At 41.0% G+C, this 25,257-nt stretch overlaps 2 protein-coding genes across 3 annotated transcripts; one reads left to right on the plus strand and one right to left on the minus strand.

Annotated features, from left to right (window-relative positions):
• The first annotated feature begins 330 nt into the window (after window positions 1-330).
• On the plus strand, window positions 331-15,589 carry vkorc1l1 (vitamin K epoxide reductase complex, subunit 1-like 1). Its single transcript, XM_061751286.1, has 3 exons — window positions 331-637; window positions 7,440-7,549; window positions 11,925-15,589. Exons 1-3 carry the CDS (start codon window positions 447-449, stop codon window positions 12,149-12,151), a joined length of 528 nt encoding a protein of 175 aa, XP_061607270.1. The 5' UTR covers window positions 331-446; the 3' UTR covers window positions 12,152-15,589.
• Window positions 15,590-17,430: 1,841 nt separating this feature from the next.
• On the minus strand, window positions 17,431-25,257 carry gusb (glucuronidase, beta). Of its 2 annotated transcripts, XM_061751283.1 has the most exons (13): window positions 24,995-25,257; window positions 24,106-24,291; window positions 23,847-24,028; window positions 23,112-23,254; window positions 22,390-22,577; window positions 22,120-22,272; window positions 21,518-21,696; window positions 21,195-21,341; window positions 20,901-21,008; window positions 20,382-20,466; window positions 19,050-19,226; window positions 18,825-18,960; window positions 17,431-18,105 (listed from the first exon to the last, which is right to left on the minus strand). In XM_061751283.1, the coding sequence occupies exons 1-13, from the start codon at window positions 25,211-25,213 to the stop codon at window positions 17,954-17,956; spliced, it is 2,055 nt and encodes a 684-aa protein (XP_061607267.1). In that variant the 5' UTR covers window positions 25,214-25,257; the 3' UTR covers window positions 17,431-17,953. The 2 variants fall into 2 exon arrangements, with proteins under 2 accessions (XP_061607267.1, XP_061607268.1); XM_061751284.1 differs by lacking the exon at window positions 20,901-21,008 and having other exon boundaries at window positions 24,995-25,256.

Raw genomic sequence — 25,257 nt, forward strand, 5'->3', positions numbered from 1 at the left:
ATATTGTTGAGAAACATTTTATTATTGAATATTATTGTTTGCACGATTACTCCCCTAAAACAAAAAAAATAAAAATAAAAAATATATTGACTTAATCTATACATCACATACCCCCGTGGGTTATTGTTGGATGTGCTGTTAGCATCCTAAGTAAATAAAGCCGAGGGTATTTCCTCCCTCGGTACGCGCTTCTTCTTCCGCATCACTCGAGCGAGATGTTGGCGTGTTTTCGTTGCGGGCGTCGGCGGCGGTCTCGGCGGCGGCGGCCTCGGCGGCGGCGGCGGCAGCGGCGGCGGCTGCGGCTGCGTCCCGCCCCGCCCCGCCCCACCCCGCCCCCCTCGCCGTGTGGCGCGTCCTGACGCCTTTCCACGTCGCAGTCGAGTCCACGCACAGACCAGCGCGCTGCGTATGTCTGCGTGTCTCCGGCTAGGCTCGTCGAGGGAGTGATGGCGGCGCCCGTCCTGAGAGTGTCCACCCCGCGGTGGGAGAGAATAGCCCGGCTCCTGGTGTGCCTGCTGGGCATCCTATTGTCCCTTTATGCGTTTCACGTCGAGAGGGAAAAGGCCCGGGATCCGACTTACAAGGCCATGTGCGACGTCAGCAGCTCCATCAGCTGCTCCAAAGTGTTCAGCTCAAGGTAATTTGAATTCAGCCGAGGGCGCCCGTCCCGTCTCGTCTCATCGCTCAATGAATGTAACTGCTATTGTAGCAAATCCGGCCCGAAGCTTTCTGCTAAAATGCTACCCCCAAATGCGCTGCCTAGCTACCGGCTATTTGGGTTAGCTTGCTAACTGCATTTTTATTATTATTATTATTTGGTGAACGCGTTCAATTGAAGGCGCTGTTGGCTATTGCTCCTACTAGCTATCTTAGCACGATGAAGCTAACTGTGCTATCTGACCGTTTGTTGTCATTTGACCCCTCTCACGTTTCTTAATTTGTGTATTTCACGCCGTGTGTGCACATGTAACGTCAGTAACTCTGAAGGCGTACAAGCGTCCTTCAGTCTCCCCCAAAGGTTTCGGTTGGTTACCCGTCTCCCTGTAAACCCACGAGTTTGAGCAAACTTTGTAGCCGGCTCTTCTTGTGTTAGCTGTCATTAGCCGCGGAACTCATGTCACCAACCACCAACAAAGTGTTGTTTGCTCACCTTATGGGACAGAAGACCTTTTCTCTGAGGTCACAGTAGAGGACTATTTAACAGCATGTACTCATAGATACAGGGCAGCTGGTGCTTGGGGCTTATTTTCCTCAATCCACATAAATCATATTTAGTTTACCCTATCAACCATGTCAACACTCATTTATAGTCTTAACGCAATTGTTACTTATTATTTGTTGTACTTCAACTGCTAATAAACTAAGAAAACCCCGCCTAGTTAATGTATTTGAATGAATCTGTACACTGAACAAACATTGCTGGAATGTAACCTGTCAACATAATGGAACATGAGCGCTTGAATTCGGTTGTCTGTGCAGAAACAGCCCTCTGCTGTAATAGTGTGCCGTGGGAACTATCCATTTTGAGTATGGAAGGAGTTGTCAGTTTACGGCGGTCCCGACATACGACATGCGGAGGTGTAACCGGGTCAATCTGTGTGTTTAATGAAGACAAAATCTGTTACTGCCTGACAAGAAAATGCCTCCCGATCCAGTGTAAACTGTGCGTATGTAGCTCGGCGCTCCTCCTCCTGTCATTTCTTCTTCTGCGCTCCCCGCTCTAAATGTTTTCTGCGGCCCCCGTTTGCCCTTTTGTACAGTCTTCCGTTGGGACAGGTGGGTGACCATATTTCATTCAGTTGGTACTGCAATGGTACTTGCAGTTTTTCATTTGTTTGTTTTATATTGATGGCCTAAAAGTGTATTTCATACCTGTATTTATGAAATTTTAAAGTTGGAGCATCAAATGTAGTTTTATCGCAGGCCACATCGTAGTTATGGTTTCCCTGAGGGCCATTCTGACTCTGTGAAGCCATATAAATATATACATAATTGCCTCATATTTCAAATACACAACAAATGGATGGATAACTAGTTTTGTAATCAGAAGCTAATAAAAATTGTTAGTTCAACTTTTCAAATTTGTAACATAAAATTGTTGCAATAGCTCGACATTGTGGGCCGCATACATGATGTTGTGAGTTGGATCTTGGGCTTGAGTTTGACACCTGTGTTTTAAAATTACGAATGGTGTGCAATGAACAATTTTTTGCAACGGCGTAAATATGTCATCACGCGGCACAAGAAGGCATGCTCAGTTACCACCGTACTTAACTGTTTTTGATTAGATTTTTAAAAAAAATTTATATTTTTGTTAGTTTTTCAGTGATTGAGTTCCGGCCAATCCTGCCTTCAAGATAAAGCATCACTTCTTTCTAGTCTGTGAAAAATGAATTACGTCTTGTAAAAAACAATGCAGGGGGTCCTTGTTTTACATATGCCATTTCAACCTTACGAATGGCATGCAGCAAAGAAGATGTCGTCATGCAGCACAGGAAAGGCACGCTTAATTACTGCTGTCATTATGATACAAATGTTTTATTTTATTGAACGTGGCACAAGTTCTCCTCAACTATATACACACACTCAAATATTTAAAAACAAAAACTTTACTTGAGCATGTGATAAGTATCACTCAAATATGCTGCGTCTTTTGAATGCGCCTTAGCCTCCAAGGGGACAGTGTCAGCGGCAAACATGCAGATACACTAATATGTAGATTTAATAAAAACACATAGAATGTCACAGAAAAGCTCCAGTAATATACAGTGGGTACGGAAAGTATTCAAAGCCCCTTAAAATGTTCAGTCTTTGTTATATTGCAGCCATTTGCTAAAATCATTTAAGTTCATTTTTTCCTCATTAATGTACACACAGCACCCCATATTGACAGAGAAAATGGAATTGTTGACATTTTTGCAGATTTATGAAAGAAAAACTGAAATATCACACAGCTATAAGTATTCAGACCCTTAGCTCAGTATTTAGTAGAAGCACCCTTTTGAGCTAATACAGCCATGAGTCTTTTTGGGAATCACAACTGGATTTGGGGATCCTCTGCCATTCCACCTTGTAGATCCTCTCCAGTTCTGTCAGGTTGGATGGTGAATGCTGGTGGACAGCCATTTTCAGGTCTCTCCAGAGATGCTCAATTGGGTTTAAGTCAGGGCTCTGGCTGGCCATTCAAGAACAGTCACGGAGTTGTTCTGAAGCCACTCCTTCATTATTTTAGCTGTGTGCTTAGGGTCATTGTCTTGTTGGAAGGTGAACCTTCGGCCTAGTCTGAGGTTCTGAGCACTCTGGAGAAGGTTTTCGTCCAGGATATCCCTGTACTTGGCTGCGCTCATCTCTCCTTCGATTGCAACCGGTCATCCTGTCCCTGCAGCTGAAAAACACACCCACAGCATGATGCTGCCGCCACCGTGCTTCACTGTTGGGACTGTATTGGACAGGTGATGAGCAGTGCCTGGTTTTCTCCACACATCCCGCTTAGAGTTAAGGTAAAAAAGTTCTATCATGATCTTATCAGACCAGATAATCTTATTTCTCACCATCTTGGAGTACTTCAGGTGTTTTTTTTTTAGCAAACTCCAAGCGGGCTTTCATATGTCTCTCACTGAGGAGAGGCTTCCGTCGGGCCACTCTGCCATAAAGTCCCGACTGGTGGAGGGCCGCAGTGATGGTTGACTTTCTAGAACTTTCTCCCATCTCCCGACTGCATCTCTGGAGCTCAGCCACGGTGATCTTTGGGTTCTTCTTGACCTCTCTCACCAAGGCTCTTCTCCCCCGATCGCTCAGTATGGCCGGACGGCCAGCTCTAGGAAGGGTTCTGGTCGTCCCAAACGTCTTCCATTTAAGGATTATGGAAGCCACTGTGCTCTTAGGAACCTCAAGTGCAGCAGTATTTTTTTGGAAACCTTGGCCAGATCTGTGCCTTGCCACAATTCTGTCTCTGAGCTCTTAGAGCTCGTATAATCAAGCACAGCTGGACTCCAATGAAGGTGTAGAACCATCTCAAGGATGATCAGAAGAAATGGACAGCACCCGAGTTAAATAAGTGTCACAGCAAAGGGTCCGAATACTTATGGCTGTGTGATATTTGTTTGTCTTTTTTAATAAATCTGCAAAAATTTCAACAATTCCGTTTTTTTTGTGTGTGTCAATATGGGCTGCTGTGTGTAGATTAATGAGGGAAAAAACATGAACTTAAATGATTTTAGCAAATGACTGCAATATAACAAAGAGTGAAAATTTTAAGGGGGTCTGAATACTTTCCATACCCACTGTAATTCATTTTTCACAGACTAGAAAGAATATATGCCTGTGAGTATTGGTATATCATTTTTCTGTAGAAGTTGTCACACCTATTGTTTATATTTTCGTTATTTAAAGGTTTATACTGCGAAATTGATGGCGTTTCTTAGGCCGTTTGTAGTGTTTCACATTATGTGTAAGCATTAATCTAGTGGACTTTTTGAAAGTCGAAACTGTGTTTTCTTGAATACACAGTGTAATTTTCTTTATTTTGTTTAGTTTTACAGGAATAAACTTCAACTGGGACTGTCAATAAACTGCTTGAAGCAAGCACGTTCACGCTTTTTGAAGAACTTCTGATTATCTGCCAAACTGCACACTGCATGCTCAGGGAGGACAAAATTGTGTAGTGTCTGACAGCCTGGTAAAGTGGTACCAGGTGTCGTAGTTCAGAGTACAACTACAGATGTACAGTATCAGCACCGAATCCCTACTGAGGACCCCATTAGGTACGCCTGCACATTGAATTGATATGTAATGTAATGCCCGGCATGGTGGTGACTGGTTAGCACATCTGCCTCACAGTTCTGAGGACCGGGGTTGAAATCCCGGGCCCCGCCTGTGTGGAGTTTGCATGTTCTTGCCGTGCCTGCGTGGCTTTCCTCCCACATCCCAAAAACATGCGTGGTAGGTTGATTGGAGACTCTAGATTGCCCTTAAGGTGTGAATGTGTGCGCGAATGGTTGTTTGTTTATATGTGCCCTGCGATTGGCTGACGACCAGTTCAGGGTGTACCCCGCCTCTCGCCCGAAGATAGCTGGGATAGGCTCCAGCACTCCCGCGACCCTTGTGAGGATATAAGCGGCTTGGAAAATGGATGCATGGATGTAATGTTGCCTTTACAAAGCTAATAATGTTCCATTTTGATTCACAGTCTGAGGTATTGTTTTAACAATCGCAACTTTATTATTTCTTGTACTACAAATGAATGCCTTACAGACAGTGGCAATCAAAAAAACTTAGCATTAATATTGTACAGGCACAATACTTTCTGATTGAATTTACGAGCCTCGTTCCTATGGCGTTGATATAACCTGAATCTGTACGCAAGTCAGAATATGCCGTAGTCTATCACTAATCTATGCTAACGCAGTAGCAAAGTCATAATTAGAGTAAATATTTGTATGAAAAAGACAAATGTAAACCAGTCAAATGAAACAGTTAGTATGGTTGCAAAGGAGCGTACCATCTTTTGTCACATGTCGACGGATTCTTATGCCACCGTGCAAAAAAGTTCATTACTTGCCGTTGGTAACCTCGAAGAGTCGTATATCGGTCCCGTTCTAAACCGAGAACCCCCTTAACGGTCTTGCATTGGACCGTGGGCCATAAAAGCCCTGTGAAAGCGTTTGATCCGGCCTGTAATATATTCTAAAAAATGAATTTTTCTGAATTGTTATAAAATACACTTTTAACCCACAAATGCTTGTAATACGGTTTGTTCGATCGTTGCATAAAATGTTGTCATTAATTTAGTATGGCCCTCGGAGGAATCGACTTTAGTCATAATTACAGTAAATATTTGAATGAAAAACAATTCTACAACAAGTATAAAAATTAAAAACAGTCACCGCCGTGATGACGTAGTCTTACATTCCACTGTGGTCTGTCAATAACCGACACTAATTCAGTAGTAAAGTTATAATTACAGTAAATACAGTATGTTTTGAAAGTCAACACACACTTCCTTTTTTACATTTTATTTCAGGTATCCTTCGGACAGACATCAGCATTTGACAATTTAGGCTTTGCTTTTTTGGTAAACATTAATTATGTACCCAGGGCTCGCTATTAGACATTGGAGGAGCGTTGGAAAATTGCCACATGGCAAGAAGTTTTTCTGTGCCTGACTGTAGTTGAGCATTATAATCTTCGGTTTGAAGCCATTAAACAACACGGTCGGTCCAGGTAAAGCTTTATCACTCTCCGAAGCATCTGCTGAATCGATCTTTTGTTGCTCCGGAGTTCCAGTGCAGCCCTGCAGATAAACGTTGCCTGGATTGCGCGAACGCCTGCTCTAGCAGTTCTAGTGGCCGGTTGTAAACAAATATGTATTAGACGGAAGATTATATTGAAAGCGCATGTATGCACCGTGCACACTGCTTTGGTGCAGCCAACGTGGGATTCATTTACCACACTGATAATAGTGAAAACTTAACAACTATTTAGTAACATACCAGTACCAAAGTGGGACCTCATGAATTTGATTGCCACTGAGGTTGTACAACTGAGAATTCGGCCCAAAAAGTAAAGTCACACAAACCGGAGTCATGTAAGAGGTAATGCGAGATCTCAGTTCAGCAAGCACCAAAAGATTAACTGTGGATGTGTTTTGCTTTTTCGTTGGCTCCAGTGGTGTCCCAATACTTTTGTCTAATGCCACCATTTGTTAATTGATTGTACATAAGACAAAAGACAGTGGTTAACGACTTGTTTTAAAAATAAAAATGTTCAACATTTTTTTGTTGTTGTTTTTTTTTTTACACTTGTTTGGCAGTTAATGTTCAAATGTTTTTCGACAGTTACTAAAGGTTCAGCTCATCCTTACAGATTTTCCACCACACCGAGTATAGCATAAAAACAATATTAAGAAATAATTTTAACTGAGCAATCATTGTTAATTTTCCCCAGAGTCGTCCAAGGACCTTTTGTCAAATTCGCATCACAGCTCCCAGAACTATTTTTAAACTGAAACTAAAATGCACATTTTGGAAGTTTTTGTAATGATTAGTTTAGCCACAGTAAAAAATAGGACAATTTTAGGACACACACAGACATTTGTGGGAAGAAGCCGAAGTACCCGGAAGACCCAGCAAGCACGGGGAAAACGTAAACGTCTCACAGGATGGCTGGAGTCGAGATTTGAACCCAGAAAGTCAGACCCTGTGAGGCAGACGTGGTAACCACTCGTCAACTGCACGGCCTTCTCCAGTATTAGGCTGTTTAATATCAAAAACTAATCATTTTTTAATGTGAACAACATTGAAACTAAAATTACAAACTTATTGTGAAGCCGTTTTCTGCAGTTTTTATATACTCCTTGTTTTTGTTTTCCAAAACTGACAAATGTGTTTTATGCTTAATTGATTTGTATTTGTTAATTTTCCATTTTTGTGCTTTTTTAGGTGGGGTCGAGGATTTGGACTCCTTGGCTCCATTTTTGGAAATGACAGTGCACTGAACCAACCAAACAGTGTCTATGGAATAGTTTTTTATGCTTTCCAACTCCTACTAGGTAAGCAGACGTGATTAGCATTACAAATTATGTTGCTCAATGTCTGTGGCCATTGCGCAAATAGTGCGGACTCAACAGTTATACCGAACGTCCCGGCTACATCTGACTCACTTGGACTCACATGACACTAAAATGAAATTTAGTGGACAAAAGAGATTTAATCTTGAATTTTAAATTGCAGGCTCATCTTGATCAGACCATCAGAGAGCACTTAATGTTTGTCCCCAGAGATAGTAAGTCATCAGTAATTTTGACTGTAAGCTGTTTGACTCCCTGGAAGTGACGAGTTTGAGCATATACAACCCCAATTCCAATGAAGTTGGGACATTGTGTTAAACATAAATAAAAACAGAATACAATGATTTGCAAATCATGCTCAACCTATATTTAATTAAAAACACGACAAAGAGAAGTTATGTAATGTTCAAACTGATCAACTTGATTGTTTTTAGCAAATAATCATTGACTTAGAATTTTATGTCTGCAACACGTTCCAAAAAAGCTGGGACACGGTCATGTTTACCACTGTGTTACAGCACCTTTTCTTTTCACAACATTCAATAAACCATTGGGAACTGAGGACACTAATTGTTGAAGCTTTGTAGGTGGAATTCTTTCCCATTCTTGCTCGATGTACAGCTTCAGCTGTTCAACAGTCCGGGGTGTCCGTTTTCGTATTTTACGCTATATAATGCGCCACACATTTTCAATGGGAGACACGTCTGGACTGCAGGCATAGTAGAGTTTCAAGTTGCACTTTCAGATGTAGCGCCGAATTGCATTTACCGACATTGGTTTTCTGAAGTGTTCCTGAGCCCACGGGGTGATATCCTTTACACATTGATGTCGGTTTTTGATGCAGCGCCGCCTGAGGGATCGAAGGTCACGGGCATTCAATGTTGGTTTTCGGCCTTGCCGCTTACATGCAGTGATTTCTCCAGATTCTCTGAACCTTTTGATGATATTATGGACCGTAGATGATGAAATTCCCTAAATGCCTTGCAAATGTACGTTGAGGAACATTGTCCTTAAACTGTTGGACTATTTTCTCCCGCACTTGGTCACAAAGAGGTGAACCTCGCCCCATCTTTGCTTGTGAATGACTGAGCAATTCAGGGAAACAATCATGGCACCCACCTGTTCCCAATGAGCCTGTTCCAAACACGTGTTTGATGAGCATTCTTTCGCACTCTTTTTTTGCCACCTGTCCCAGCTTTTTTGGAACGTGTTGCAGCCATAAAATTCTAAGTGAATTATTTGCTATAAACAATAAAGTTTATCAGTTTGAAAATTAAAAATCTTGTCTTTATAGTGTATTCAATTAAATATAGGTTGAACATGATTTTCAAATCATTGTATTGTGTTTTTCTTCATGTCTAACACAACGTCCCAACTTCATTGGAATTGGAGTTGTACATGCACACACACTGCCCTTAGTGTACTGATACTGACGCTGACTCAGCCATGCTGGTTTGGTATGTTTATCTGGCCACCTGGCACTGAAACAGGACAAGAGGTCCTTTTCATTAGACTAACACAATAGGTGCCCAGTTAACTGCTCTGGCTGGTCAAGATGTCTCTCGATGATCCTTTCAGCCACTTATTTTGTGATATCACATAGCTGTGTTTGATTTAGAATGTACTAATACCAAAGTATATACACTGTTCCCGTCTACTTGGGACCACGCCCCACCTCGATTAGTGAAAATCTGTGAGTATATGACGCCTACCCAAAAAGGTCTCTAATATAATTCAATTTTACTTAGGATAGCCCCTTGAGATGCAGCATCTTGTTTTCAAGGTTGTCCCAGGCATCAAATTGCCTATAGATACCATCAAATGGTGGCAAAGCACTTTTTTTTTGTCCCATTAGACCAGGCTTTCCCTCACTTCTACACACGTATACACATAAGTCAAGGCCAGTGCACAGATTTGGGTGTGTACTCGGTACCAGGCCCATTTCCCCTCAAGCAATGGAGAGGAGCAATCTGCCAAGTAAAACTTCCTTGTCTTTAACTGGTGGCCCAGGTTGGTTTTGTTTTCTAAGCGTCACATGATTCCTTAGCAGACGTTATTTAAACATTGGTTCCAGTTTTTGAGGAGGCACATGTACTGTGAGTTTGCACAGTAGCAGTCACTCTTCATTTCATTATGTTCTATTTATTATTAGAATGTGTTTTGAAAAAGCTTTGAAATCAAATGGCAGGTATGAAATAACCTTTCAACATAGTTAACATATCGCTGGTGTTGGGTGGAATCCTCATCTAGCTCCAAAACCATTACTTTTTAGGACCCCCCCCCCCCCCCCAAAAAAGAAAACCCCATTAATTATGAATAATTATGAAAGCAAGGCATTTTCAACACTTTACATTGGTCAATAATTTCTAAAAATAACAGACTCGCGTGGGGACTGAACAATAGAATAATCTGGAATAACAAGGTATTCATAGAATCCAGAAACGTTTCATGGAAGAAATATTAAATTTACTAGATTTGGATGCAGGAGGTTTCGGCCCAACACCAGCAATATGCACATTGCATTGATTGTTTGGGACAAAATCTTAAAAGCATTCCCCTGCTCAGCACAGAGGATACGATACGGTTTATAGTTGCCTATATAAATGCTATAAACCATAAGTATACCACAACCATGATCCATAAGCAGTCTAATATAATTTCAAACTCTTCTTCTAACATTACCCTTACAAATAAACGGCTAGCAGTTGATATGATTTTCAAACAAATGCACCAGTGTGCATGTACTGTACATGTGGCGAAGACTTCCCTGAACAAGCCATGGAAAACCAGCTCCTCTGGACATACAGAGTTTGTCTCTCATTGGAGATGTATCACTTCAACAGACTGTTGACGCCAGTGACTGCACTACTTTCCTATTTAGACAGGGCTTTGGTGGCATTTTGTGGAATCTTAGGGCGTTTCAGAAAGAGCGCAAAAAACGCTAATTGGTGAATAATGAACCACAATGATGCAGTGATGACTATAATATCGACTCTTGTGTAATTAACCTCAATCGTTAAAACAATACAAGGTACAACATTTACTGTGTTCATTTATTGTGACGTTAACCTATTGCCAAAGTCTTTAGGTACCTTTTTAAATGACTAGAAGGTCAAGGACAACACAGTGTACTAGTGATTAGCATTTCTGCCTCACAGTGGAGGCATGTGGCATGTTCTGCCCGTGTTTGCTTGGGCTTCCGCCCACATTCCAACGTCATGCGTGTTAGATTCCTTGAAGACTTGAAATTGTCCATCGGTATGAAAGGAAGTGAATGGTTGATTGTTTCAACATACCTTGGGATTGGCTGGCAACCAATTCCGTGGACCCGGCTGGAACAGACTAACTCACCCGCCATCCTAATGAGAAGCGCTATAAAAAAAAAAAAAAATTGGATGAGGCTGTAATTTTAGGTGGAAGTTATAAATCACAAGCACAAACGTAACAAGCTTGACATAACGTTAAATATATGTATACGTTCCTTATCATGGTTTACTTGCATGTTTTCACTGCGTGGTGTCAAGTGCAGTAGTTCACAATTAAATTTTTTGGTGTGGGTTGTTTGATCCATTCTGTGAATATGAACACACTTGGCTATGTGTTATTGAAAATACATTAGTACTGAACATGTGAAAATATCGGATAAAGGCATTACATGAGAATTGGGAGCTCAAGACCAGCAATGTAAATGCTACCTGACAAACAACGAAATGAAAAAGTGTTCTGTGACGGTATATTGACAAACAACCTTTCACATTCCAAATCACAACTATGGACAATGAAAAAATAAATAAATAAATATATATATATATATATATATAACTTTTTGTAATAAATAATTTTTCATTTTTTTATTTTTCTATATTTTCTATGGACAATTTAGTCTTCAAAGAATGAACCTTGGGTGGGTGCATTGAGCGACTTGGCCAAAAGCGACTGAACTGGTCAATTGTGTGGGGGGGGGGAATATATATATATATACCATTGGGGATTCTCTGGCGCACACTAGGCGATTGCCCCCTGCACAGATAATCAACTTGCTCCAAGAGAAAAACTGTGACCTCTGGTGTTCTATTACGTTTTTATTCAACCACAAACAACATAGTGACTAACAGGGCTAGGTTAAAAAAAAAAAAAAAAAAAAACGTCATGCAAACCTCACACAGAAAGGCCAAGATTCGAACCCAGAACTTTATAATTGTGAGGGAGACGTGGTAACTACTAGCCCACCACCCAGTTGTGAGAAAGCTCGTCAAACAACTGCTTCAGACTGATAGCGCTCAAGGACAAAGAAAACCCACAGGCTGATTACTTGTTTTAATCTTTAACATACTTTTTTTTTTTTTTTTAAATGTAGGAATGACTGTGAGTGCAATGGCTGCCCTCATTCTCATGACGACATCCATTTTGTCGGTGATGGGCTCGCTGTACCTGGGCTACATCCTCTACTTCGTCCTAAAGGACTTGTGCATCATCTGCATCACCACATACGCGCTGAACTTCATTCTCTTTACCCTCAACTACAAACGACTGGTATACTTGAACGAGGCTTGGAAGCAGCAGCTCCAGGCCAAGCAGGACTAAAGAAAATGTGCCGCAAACAGAAAAGAAATGTGACTGACTGAACATTTGACTTGCCACCAGGAGACCTTGCTTCCAAACAATGTTTATTCTGCTGTGTGTTCACAAAAAAACAACAAAATGAAGAAATCTAACCTACATGTTGGGTCTGAAACCTCTTGATTGTGGAAGGATTCAGAAGCGAGAGGTAATTTTATTTTCAAGTGGTTCTAAGTTGTTTAACATTCTAATCACTACAAGAACAAGGCATCAGCCTAAGCGGCGAAGGCGTACGCCCACAACCGTGTGGCTTGCCGGTGGGCGGTTCTCCAGTTCTCAAACAAGAAGGATCTCAGAGGAGACAAGGAGACTCGTCATAGCGCAGAAGATGCACTAAAAATGTAAGACGGTGGATTCCAAAGTCACCGCAAAGTACAGCCAAGAGCTTGCAGATACGTCGAGTTTGGAGGGAACGGAAGAGTTAACAAAAATACAGAATTGTTTTTTTTGTCCCTTCATGTTTACACTTTGTAGTATGCTTTTTGTTATTTTCTTCCAAGAGGACCACTAAAAACAAACGTGTAGATGAGTCAGTTTGTTTTCCTTTTCTGTACATAGCTGCTGAGCAATATTTCAAGCTAGATTGGTGGACATAAACAGAGGAAAACAAAAGGTAGAAGACAAAAAGGTGAGGAAAGTCACAGTCGCTGTGAAGCCGCAGACACAAAATGGCTCCTTTCACCATGCTTACAACAAAGCACCATCACCTCTGTTGTTGTGTGTTCGACATACAAACGTGCCTGAAGCATTAATTCGATTTCATTTGAAAGTGGGGGTTTATTTCACCACCACTTTTGCTCGTTGATTTTCCTGTCAAAGGTTTATTATTATTATTATTATTATTTTTTTTTTTTTGGATCACAGTTTTTGTAATGTAACATACCAGTGGAGTGTTAGTCCCTCCTCAAGTCTCACACGGTAGCAGAGGCTGCTACACTGTGATAGGTATTGTCAATGTCCGTTGAACAAGTAACGGTGATGCGTCCCAGCTGAGTTACAGTTCATGTGATGGACAAAACTTGCGGGGAATGTTCTTTTGACCTAAATAACAGACGCAAAACCAGTCGTTTGGACTCCTCAAAATAGCAATGTCAAGCCATACAAGACCAAGTGGGTGTTTGGGAGACCAACAGCTGAATGCTCCCCATAGAGCGGGATCGTACCACGAGTAGGAAGGTTGTGTCAGTTCGAACTAAGAAGTGTTAGGGCCACGAAAGAGAGAAATAGTCGAAAGTCGTAATTTTGTGAGAAAAAGTCATTCATCGAATGAAGCGGAAATTTGTAGCACACTGAACTAGTGGTTAGCACATCTCCCTGGCAGTTCTGGGGTTCCCGGTTTGAATCTCAGCTTTGGCCTTACTGTGTGGAGTTTGAATGTTTCCCCATGCTTGCATGGGTTTTCTTCAGGTAACATTCCAAAAACATGGAATGAGTCATTGAAGACTAAATTGTCTTATGTGCTCTGCAATTGGCTGGTGACTAGACTACAATTTTTTTTATTTTTATTTTTTAACCATCTTATGACTTTTCTTTCGTAACAGTATGACTATTAGGTCGCAAAAGCTCTTCCTCTTATTCCATAGCGTATGACTTTTTCCATACAATTATGACTTTATTCTCATAACATGACCACTCTTTTTGATTTCTTTATAGCGTGGCCTTAATATTCCTTGTACATTTCCACTCACGAGCCTCGCTTAAAATCATCCTGTCGGTCACTGGACAGTCTTACGACTACAACTGTGTCAATGTGATCCATTTAAAACTCTTTAGAAGTCAACGGCCCGAAATAGAATTTTAAGCATGCGCTGAACAGCATTTTTCACAAAGGGAAGGACTGTATTTAAGTATGGTGATGGCAACGATTAGGAAAGTCAATTCAGTAACATGCTTTCTGTAATAACTTACAAGTTGGTGAGCAGACTGCAATTTCCCCATGTTGTTGTCCAAAGTGTTGGTCTGTTCCGGTAACTGCTCATCATACCATCGACCTCTTGCCGTGTCCCGAAGCAGAATGTTGATTTATATATAAAAAAAAAAACTAAACAAAAGGAGTGATGCTGTACCTCAGCTCTAGACGAACGGTGCTTTCCATTCCCTGGAGGAAAGTCATGTTCAACTCGGTGGTTGGGTGGCTATCACTCCCCAAAGCATGCCCATTGGAATTATCCTCCTCACACAGCATATTTTGTGATCACTCCCACACTGTTTATTTTTTTTTCCACTTGCACATAAAATTGTTTATTGAGTCAAACTGATAACTCACAGGCTTACAATCGTATGCCTCATTTCAGTCGGAGTGAAACATGTTACTTTCGCACAGATTCAAATGTGTCTATTTGACTGTAAAGGGATTCATTTTTTTGAATGATTTCATGTTAGAAGAAAAAAAGGTCAACGCTTACCAATAATTTGTTTTTGTTCAATATTGAGTGAGACCCTGAGGATAACTGCCATGTTAGTTGCATCACCAATGCCAACTTAAGTGCCTTCTGTTTGATCACCAGGCCTTGAGCCAAAGACGGGCAAGTGATAGCCTTTCAAATGACCAATGTAACAAACAGGCACTTTTGTTTGCTTCCCTGACAATAGAAATGGAGAAATGGGCAAATTTGCCCACAAATGAAAAGCCCTGTCATGCAGATGGCCATTCCTCATCACCTCATTAAATTACACCTTTAAATGTTCAGATGTTCTCTAGTTATAGGACATGTTTGTTAGCAAGGAATACACTGTTTCATGAAAAGGATTGTAATGTTCTTCATCTTGAATTATGCCCTTTAGCTGTATGGACTGTTAACATTCTGAGTTATTTTAGTAATGAAAAAAAAACAAAAAAACGGTGGATTGCTGGGAATCTGTGTCAGCAGAAGTTTTTTTTGTTTGTTTGTGTGGAGGAAAACTTATTGGGTTTGCTTCTGTATTGCCAAATGCGTTTTAAAAAATGCTGTATTTTCTTACTTGGAAAAGTGTTACAACCAATTGCAGGAGGGTGCATTCAAACTTCACGGGGAAACTGGATGAGACTGACATGAGAACATTTGAAATTGTGGCGCTGTCATTTGGAAATGATCAACCATTAAAACATTCCCTCTGAAACCAGCTGTCAGTGGAAGTAATTTCACTGGAAAACTTAAATTTTGGTGGGAAACGAGATGAAGACTACGTAGTAACTCTCATTTGTCTTGTCTAGGGGAAAAAAATGATGTAGCTTAACTACAACTTTGAGAACATTTGCTGAACAGTTGAAAGATAATCATGCTCAGCAGGTCTTGTATTGGAATGCCGATATGCTGCATTATTATCTTAATGACTAAAACGTCAAACCCTGCCCATGCAAAAGTCCATTTTGGAAACGGTCAATAAAAAGCACTTCATGCAGGTTGCATTTATACCAACAGAGCCAAATCTGAATTTTTATTGGCGTTTGGGGGGGGGGGGGGGGGAAGCATTTTCACAATCATATTAGTTTTGATTTCGGGGCCTTGCTCAAAGGTACCGTGACAGTCAGGAAGCAGACGAGCAACAACTCCCAACAACTGATTCCCATTTTTCTTGTCTGCTGCGGAACTCGAACTGTGCCCTTAAAGGCCCAAGCCGAGACCGACGAGCTACTGCTGCCCCAAGATGGGAATCATGAATGAGTTGAGAATTTTGCCGAGGAATTTCACATTGTACTGCATGGGACTTATTGTGGCTAAAAATTACATTCAAAAGACAAGTTCTTTTTGCTTCAATTCAATGGAGCTCGTACTGCCACCTGGGAGCAGTATAATACAGAAAGAGGCACACGAAGAAGAGCTTCACAACTGAGTCTGCACTGAAAAATAAAGTGCTAAATTTTCTGTTGCGGACGATTAATGTGGTAAACTGAAGTAATTTCCCCTTTTCCTTGAAAATAATCACGTGTTAGTTTAACATTTTAATCATGTGCAACTGATGTACAGTACATGTTCAAATTAAGTACCTTCAAATGACACTTTTACAGTGAGTAAACTGCAGTAATATTAATGGTCTTTTGCAGAGGATAAAGAATATATGCCTGTGAGTATGATATGATTTTCTGACTACATATGTTGCTCCACCATTTGTGTTTAAGTATCCGTTGCTTAAAGGGTTGCAACACTACAGTACCGAGGCTATTCGTTACCCCATCTATGGCATTTTGCAATTTATTTGCGCATTAAGCGGACGTTTGTAAGACAAAGGTATTTTGTTTTAAATACACAATTTGCAATTGTCTTAGTTTGAGGTTTAGTTTGACAGGAAACTTCAATAAACAGCTTGAAGCACCAAGTTATGCTTTGAAGTTACAATCGACGCGCAATAAACTTGTTTGCACTGTGGCATAAGATTATGTGGTCACACAGCACAAGAAGGTATACTCAGTGAGGGCCGCATATTTCCTTTATGTTTATGTTTTTTTTTTTTCATACAGATATTTACTGTAGTTATTTATAACTTTACTACTGCATTAATGTAGGTTAGTGATAACACTATGGGTTCGGGTTAAGTTACCAGAAGTCTGTTGTAAACTAAGGACCCCCAGATATAGTGACATATTATTACACATATTTTCTAATGTGGGGAAAAAAAAACAACATTATTTTGAACCTCATGCGTCAGAAACATTACTTGGGGAGGGTGCAACGGTCCATGTATTCGTATTTGGTATGCCTCTGTACCATACCAAGTTTACACACGGAGCATTCGAAAAAGAAAAGATCCGTGCCGAGATAAGTGACATTTTGTGGCCATATTTTGTGTAATTTAATTTTACTATATATGTTTTTGTACATGCAATTGTCTTGTTCATCCTCAGTTTTTTTTATTTTTTTATAAGGTGCTCTGAAAAGCACGTTCAACATGCAAGCCTGTGTAGTTATGTTTAAGAATGTATGTTTTATAGGCTATTTTTGAACGATGCATTGTCTTTATGAATAACTTCCATTAAAGTTGGTCGTGACTTAACGACAATAGGAAAATGCAGGTCCCAGTGTGACAGCAATTGAGAACCATTCTGCTACTGTAAATACAGTATAACAATAGGTAGAGCGTAGCGCATCAATGGATAAGACTGGTCGCAAGTCAATCACAGGCCACATAGAGACAACCATTCAACCAGTCGCACTCACGGGGAAAACTCAAAAGGAGCACTGGGCCGAGCTGAGAGTCGAACCTGGATCCTTAATGCTCCACAAATTGAAACAACATTTTTTTTTAAAGAAGACAATATATCTGAATGAAATGTATGGATCCAATTTAATATGATGGTCAATGTTTTTTTTTTTTTTAAATACATATTAGCATCAACAATGATCAGTTCTTGAGAAGTTTTGCCTTGTTAGGCAAAAATATGCAAAATGAGTCGTTTTTATCCATATCTTAATCTTCCTGAAATTCGTCTTATGTTTTATACAATCACTCATTAAAAATACACAAGTATAACAAATAATAACCCCACAATGATGAAGAAATCTTTAAACACTGAAGAAAATTGAGGAGCTGACATAGGAATGATCACACTCGGTGTCTACAAGAAGAGTGCGAGAGCGTGTTTTTTTTTTTTCCACCTGTTGAAGCCCAACCATTTCCTCAGTATTCCTCCAGGTGAATCAAAACATCAAGCAGCTATTTGCATTACTGATAAGACACTTATTCATTGATACATTCCTAACGATTTTGCTGGTGATTCAATAGATCTGGTGAACAGTCACTCAAACGAGATGAAATGTTAGCAGTGAAACGACGCTTACGCGGTGGGTGTCAGAGCCCACAAGGATGTTGGGTCCAGGGAGGTATCTTCCCAGTTTCATTCGCGAGCCTCCAGTATCTCTCCTTCAGGATGAACGCTGCGGCTTTGGGTTGTCTTTGCCTGGTGAAGACACCTTTCTTGTTGCCCACCACACGTGTGATCCCTGCAAGACAACGAGCAAGTAGTTCAGCGAATGCAATCAAGGAGAGTGACATTTCACTTTTCAGTTGCTCACTGACACTCAGCAAGCACTCGTACAACTGAGGTTTGTGGTAATGTCATATCTTCAAGAGTTTATTAAGAAACCAAGATGCACTGTATGTACAAACAGACAAACTTCAATATACTTGTAAACGATAAGCTGTAAAGAAGAGGACCAACTTTCTGGTCTCTTTCATTTTCACTTGCCACGCGTCCCAGCACTGGAAGTCAGTACTTAGCATATATGCTTCATTTATTATTTACTGTGAGCTCATTTTAACACATTTAATTTGCCAACTCGGGGGTGAGCAAACTTGGGCTTAATGGCCACAACTGATTTTAAAAATGAAGAGATGTCCAGGTCAATGTTTATTATTTTTTTTTTTTAAATGTGTAAAATATGTAAATGTTTATTTGAATAAAATTATGAATTCTATTTTTTCCCAATTGTATTATTTATAATTATTGCACATTAAAAATGTATATGTATATTTTACTAGTATTTTATTATGTTCATCAATTAACCTAGTAATACATTTGAGGAAACATCAGCTAAATTAATGGGACAAATATTACAGGACTTCTCGGTGGGTCGTATGTGCCCCCTCATTCTTACAGCATGTTGAGAGCCTGTACTCCTGCAGTTGTGTTGCGTCCTGCAGCGTTGGCCGAGGTTAGTACCTTGAACAGTCATGAAGTCGGCAAAGTTCCAGATGAGTTCGCCAATGACATATTTCTTCCTCTTCTGGTCAAACACATCGTGGTAGCTCCGCAAGACCACATTCTGGTACTCCTCGGTAAACATCACGGGCGGATCCTGCAGCGAGACGACAGCATCTTATCCGCGGGCTTCGTCAACACGCTGCACACTTTTGCGAGTGTAAATTCATGCGCATGCTCCCTCACACTGTGAAGGCCCGGCACAGCGTCCGCTCCGTATTCACTCTGGATGATGGGCTTCTGGTACTTTCCGTACCAGTTCTCGAACTGGGTGTTGAGCTGGATTGGGATGACCTCCACGTGGCCTGGATCGTGGTACCAGGAGAAATAACTGTTCACACAGATTACGTCCACAAAGGGGGCCTTGGCACAGAAGACAAAAATGTGCACAGATCATGTATTGAAGAAAAGTGCATGTTACGCAGACACAGCATTTTACTCGCACTTTATAGGTACAATTTCTTTCCTTAAATTTCAACCTAACACTTACACTACAAAAACAAAACAATTTACCAAGTGAATATCTTATTTCTAGTGAAAACATCTTCCTGTACTTATTTTAAGACCGTTTTGACTTATTTCTAAATGGACAGCCATACAAAAAGTTGTTTTTGTTTTAAGGTGTGAGATCTTTTTGTAAGAATCGGATCAAGTCGATCCATTGGCAGATTTTCTTTCACTTAAAACAAGACATTTTGTCCTTAGAGTAAGTGGAAAAAGCTACGTTGTTAGTGCAAGCAGTGCACGTCAGCTTTTGAACTCGGGAAGCCACTCCAAAAAGATTTGCAGAAATAACCGCTGACAAATAAACCATGAATTAACGATTGAATTATTGCCCTTACAAAAAAATACATCAGTATGTTCTCTGATCATTGTTGAGCAGATATTTGCTAACGCTTCACAAATGAGTGGTCCACACACTAATCAGCACGTCCAGGCGATAAACATAACAACAAGTTGGCTTTTGTGATCATAACATCAGTGTCTTCCCTTCATCACTGTTGAAGGACATTCCAGATGAAGTCCGTTTGACCCAAGTACATTGAAGTTCAGAATTACGGTATTTGCACAGTTTTTGCTTTTATACACCACCATAATAGATATGAAATAAAACAATCAAGATGTGATTGAGGTGTAGAGGTTCAGCTTTAATTTAAGAGCACAGCCGAATACTTTTGACTTGAGCGCTGCTGACACAACATTGGTATCCGCCAAATTGAATGCAAGTATACTTTAGTGACACCTCTTAAACTAAAACTGAACTCCCATCATAAAGGGAGTTTAAAATGTTTAAAAGGTGAAAACTCACTGTCCAAATACTTCTGGACCTGGAGGTAAAGTGGTCTTAACCGGTTTATTAAAGATAACGTAGCCGCTGTTATCGAAACAACAACTAATTCCAGTATTTGTTAAATATTACTTTCATGATTGCAGTTACTTCACTCTCAATGCAAATACACAAAAGCTAATACTATCGTGACTCAATGATCAACAAGGTTGACAGAAGATCAAACTTACCCCTCTGTCTCTGGCATAGTTACTATCTGTGATATAAGTCACGGGCCGGGTGGGGTCCAGATCTTTAGTATGTGCTATCAAAGTCCTGACGGACAAACAAAATGCACATTTTAGGCTCTACATTGCATCGCGATCACAGGACTAGCGTGCAGTTGCGCAGCAGTTATGTCATTTAGAGAAAATAAGACTTCTCGCAATTTTTCAGCCTCACAGCTGGAAGAAAAACTGAAGAGAATGAACACATGCTCTATACGTCACTATCCTATCATTTAAAGCCATCCAACATGTTCAATATTGAATCTAGAAACAGCATTCCCATAGTTGACTGTTTTAATATTGAACAAGCCCATCTTTTATTGTTATCATTCTTGGCAAACCGTTCCTGAAAGTAGACAGAGTCAGTACGTACAATACTTACTTACAGTATGTTTTGTTATAGCTTACCTTATTTAGCTGAATAGAAGACTTTATTCCCCAAACTATCGAATGACCTTAAGCCCCAAAACAGCAGCATTTAACCTTAACCGTTGAGCAAACTTCAATGCGAGTTCAAATGCCCACGAGATGAGAAAGTCCCGCTGTCGATTCAACCCATCCGCCGTATTTGCTCCCGATCTTCGGCTGTCGCTTCGTCAAATAAAACGCAAAGCTGTGGACGTGGCCAAGCTGTCTCGCAAACAAATACGTTCTTTGCACTTTTCTGTAAGTCCACTTCAACAAATAGATTTTGTGGCACATGCATTTGTTCAGTGGGGCAAACAAGGACATGGGGGATATAAACAGCGTCACAGGAAATAGATGACGAAAACTCACTGGAAATAAAATTCAGCAGGCGGCATCTCCGACGCTGGCTCATTGGCTACTGACCACATGACCACAGAGGGATGATTCTTGTCCCGACGCACGAGCTCATCCATGACATCAAGATGATGCGCCAGGGAGGCGTTGCCGAAACTACGACTACATGAATGGGCGACAGACACTTGCCGCTGAATGTACAGAACAAACCATTACAGTTGAAATTGAAAAACAATGGCATGCAAATACAGTACATATTTTTGGTCTTTAAACTTAAATATGTATGTGAGCGTCTTGCATTTCTAGTTAGCGATTGGACACGACGGATTTGTACCTACATGTCTTTGATGCCAACCCCCGGGCATTCATCGATGACCACAATGCCATGGCGATCGCACATCTGCAGAATCTCTTCCGCGTAGGGGTAGTGGCTGGTGCGGAACGAGTTGACACCCAACCATTTCATCAAGTTGAAGTCTTTGACGATCAGGGGCCAGTCGAAGCCTTTACCTCGAATCTACGATACATACACATCACATCGGATTGCAATCCTGGATCCACATATTTGAACATGTACTGACAATTTTCTGCATTGAACACAAATTGGAAATCTAACGGAATCTATCCCAGATGACTTTGGTTCGAGAGGCGAGGTACGCCCTGGACTGGTTGCCAGCCATTCTATGAACAACTTGGAGCAGTCAGCTCACCTAAGAACCCACGGGAACATGCAAACCCTACAGAGAAAGACCACAAGGCACAGTCGTGCATGAATCATGCTCTTCAGTCAGCAAGTTGTATCGCCTACGTTGTAAGTGGATTCGCACGGTCTTACGAGCCTGTCAGCCAACATCTTTCTTCAACAATGAAGTTTTACAATTCTAGTTTTGCTTAGTGTGGGACCTCAAGCAGTCCTCTGCCACCTTCTAGTCGTACTCACGTCAGAGTCCTCGTGCTTGTTGACTCCATGGAAATAGAAGGGCTTGTTGTTGATGAGGAACTGGGTGTCGGTGACACGAACAGTGCGGATGCCGACCGGTAGAGTATACACATCTGTATATGTTGACCTTTCATCTGCTGCCATCAAGTGAACCTTCAGGTGGAATTGAAACATGTATAATATACCGTATATGTTGTATTGTCCACGACCTCCAACACACCTCCCTACATTGGATGATTTCAGTGGCAAAGTGAGTTAACGTTGGCTCACCTCCAAAGAGTAAAGATAAGCCGGATTTTCATGCATCAAGTACGGCCACCAGAGTTTGACATCGCTGAATTTCAGCAGTCCAGATGGCTCGCTGGACGAAGCCACACAGTGTCTGTCATTATCCATCAACGTGACCTTCACGGTGGCTTCAGCAGCATTTTGGACCGATATCTTGTACTTGACAAGACCTGAAACAGAGAAGATTAAACACTGACAACACTTTGGTACTGACAACACTTTGGCTCTCTGACCACAACATTACCTGTACGATACAACAAGATCTGAAGCAAAAAAAATGACAAAGATGATGCTCAGGAATCAATTTAACTATGTTATTGTGGTTGTATTTTTCCAGTATATTTTGGTCTAGCGAGAGGAGAGAAAATATTGAATTGTTCCAAAATAGGTAGATCCATAAATCTACTTAACACTAACGTAAACATCATAAACTGCTCCTAGTATGATGGAGGGCAGTTCTACACAACTACAAACTACAAGTGAAGATTATTCATTATCTTCATGAAGAGGCCATTCTTTGTGCAAATGTACTTCAAGTGTCTGTTGAGCATACGTGTGATACGCGTAAGGTTCAAATTTGCCCTTCTATGGGGACTTTTCAGGGTCGCGGTTAAGGGATTTGTGCCAGCTCATTTGGCTCAGTCCGTGTTTAAAGTTTTGTTTAAAAAAAAAAAAAAAAAAAAAAAAAAAAAAAAAAAGACTACCTGTGCCATCCAAGAAATCCGTCATCACTGTGATGTCATCTACGTAAGCCTTGGGAGTAGTGTACAGCAATACAGGACGGTGAATCCCAGCATAGTTGAAGAAATCAAAGTTGATGTTTTGCACAAAAAAGCCATCCGGATACCTGCGGAGTAATTCAATCTCTGAGTACGGATGAAGAAGAGGTTTTTACAAAGGACTTGTGACATGAACATTTTTTTTTCATATAATATCAATGTCCTCTGTATTGTTAACACTGCAACCAGTTGAGGAGCACGCATGTAGACGAGAGTACGTAATATTCAAGGTCGGTATCTGAAATCCCACCCTTTTTTTTTTGTTTTTATCTTTTAGGTACTGTGCACGTTCACAATCAAATTCAATTCAATAGCAAAGGAGATAATTAAAGCTCAATTTTGATTTGAGACGGTCCGAATGGGATTAATTGAAAGGTATGTTTATTCACGTGGTCGTAGTTTCTAGCAGTGACAAAGGAAATGGTCACGGATGTTCAAAGACCAGGACAAACTGTGTATATTTCCGTCTATTATTATGATGCTTATGTTTCTTCCATCAATTGAAGTTTTATTGAGGTATCAAGGGTAAAGTGATGATGGAAAAGAAGATTCAGCGAGACGAAGAGTTGACTATTTAACTGGTACATTTTCCCGAGAGAAGCAATTTTAACGGTGACACGGATAAAAACAGTCTTCAACGAGCGCATCTGAAGTGGTTACTTGGTGGGGTCATTGAAGTACTGGATGGTTCCAGGAGGGAGCGTCTCCAGCGTGAGAGTGTTGTTGACCGCGACGGTGATCCTGCAGGGGCTCGCCGGGTCCTCTCGGAGCACGCTGCCGATCTCCGCCTCAAAGGGAAGATGGCCACCGTTGTGCTCGGTCACTTTCACCCCGTTGACCCACTGCAAAATATGGCAGACCTCGACAGTGATGAACGACAAATGATTCATGTGGTTTATGATTCAAAATTCATGCGTACCACCACTGAGTAATAGTGAGCACTTCCCACTCGGAGAACCGTTCTTGTCCCTTCATCTGTGACCCAGCGGGCGGGCACCACCGCCTCTCGCTCGTACCACACCCAGCCAATGAAATCTCGGAGTTTGGGGTCCTGCGTGATGTCGTTGAAGCTGGCGGGAACGGCCATGTCCATCACAGGGCCCGTCTATTGAAAGACATCACCATATGAACAAAATGGAGACATTGTGTGACAAAACTACGATGTGGCCCGTGACAAAAATGAGTTTGACACCCCTGACATAAGAGTATGAATTGATAAATAAAGACCTCTGTGGCAAAGTGTGCTCGAGTGCAGAAAGTAGACGAAAGGAATGTGGAAATGCTTCAGGCCAGAAATTTGAACACAAAACTTTCTACTTAATTGCAGTTTGTTCATTAGTCTAATCAGCTAAACGTTTTTCATTAAAAACAACAACTGTATGCAGTACTTTGTTCCCATCTGCACGGTAAACACAGGCGCTTGAGGCCACCAAAAGGTCGCTGTCGGAACAGCAGGCAGCCAACAAGGATCGGTCCCAAGACACAGGCGAGGCGCTGCAGGAGTCAGTTTTTAGAAAAGTATATTTTAATTATGAAATATTTCTTATCTATTTTTTGTTCTCGTTCTATTTGGTACAGCCTTTTATAACAGATGCATTTTTTTTAAGTTCTCTAAAAAATAAAGATGAGTGGAGTAATGAATGTAATTCTAAATTCTATTTAGAAAGATGAGTGGAGTAATGAATGTAATTCTAAATTAAAACTTTTTTTTTTTTCCCTTCCAATGACAAGACAGCTTTAGGTTGTAGTTCACGCGGTATCAGAAGAAAATGTGTCGAAAGTGCCAAAGAATGAAAAGAGCCGCTCACCTCAGCCAGGCGACTTTTGTACCAAGCCTTCTCGAAGCCTTGGTTCCTGTTTGGCGACTTGTCCGCTCTGAAGCTCCACAACCCGCTCAGGTCCTTCACTTCCCGTGAAGAAGACTCCCGGGGGAAAAGCATTCCTGCGCCCACTAGGCGAACAGTGTCCGGCAACACTCCACAGACACTTAGGCACCAGAGCCAGCTGAGTCTTCCCAATGTAAACATCTTCAAACTTCCACGGGTCCACTAACCGGATGTGACGTTCTTCG

Source organism: Phyllopteryx taeniolatus, chromosome 17 (genome assembly GCF_024500385.1).
Source record: "Phyllopteryx taeniolatus isolate TA_2022b chromosome 17, UOR_Ptae_1.2, whole genome shotgun sequence".
NCBI lineage: Eukaryota > Metazoa > Chordata > Actinopteri > Syngnathiformes > Syngnathidae > Phyllopteryx > Phyllopteryx taeniolatus.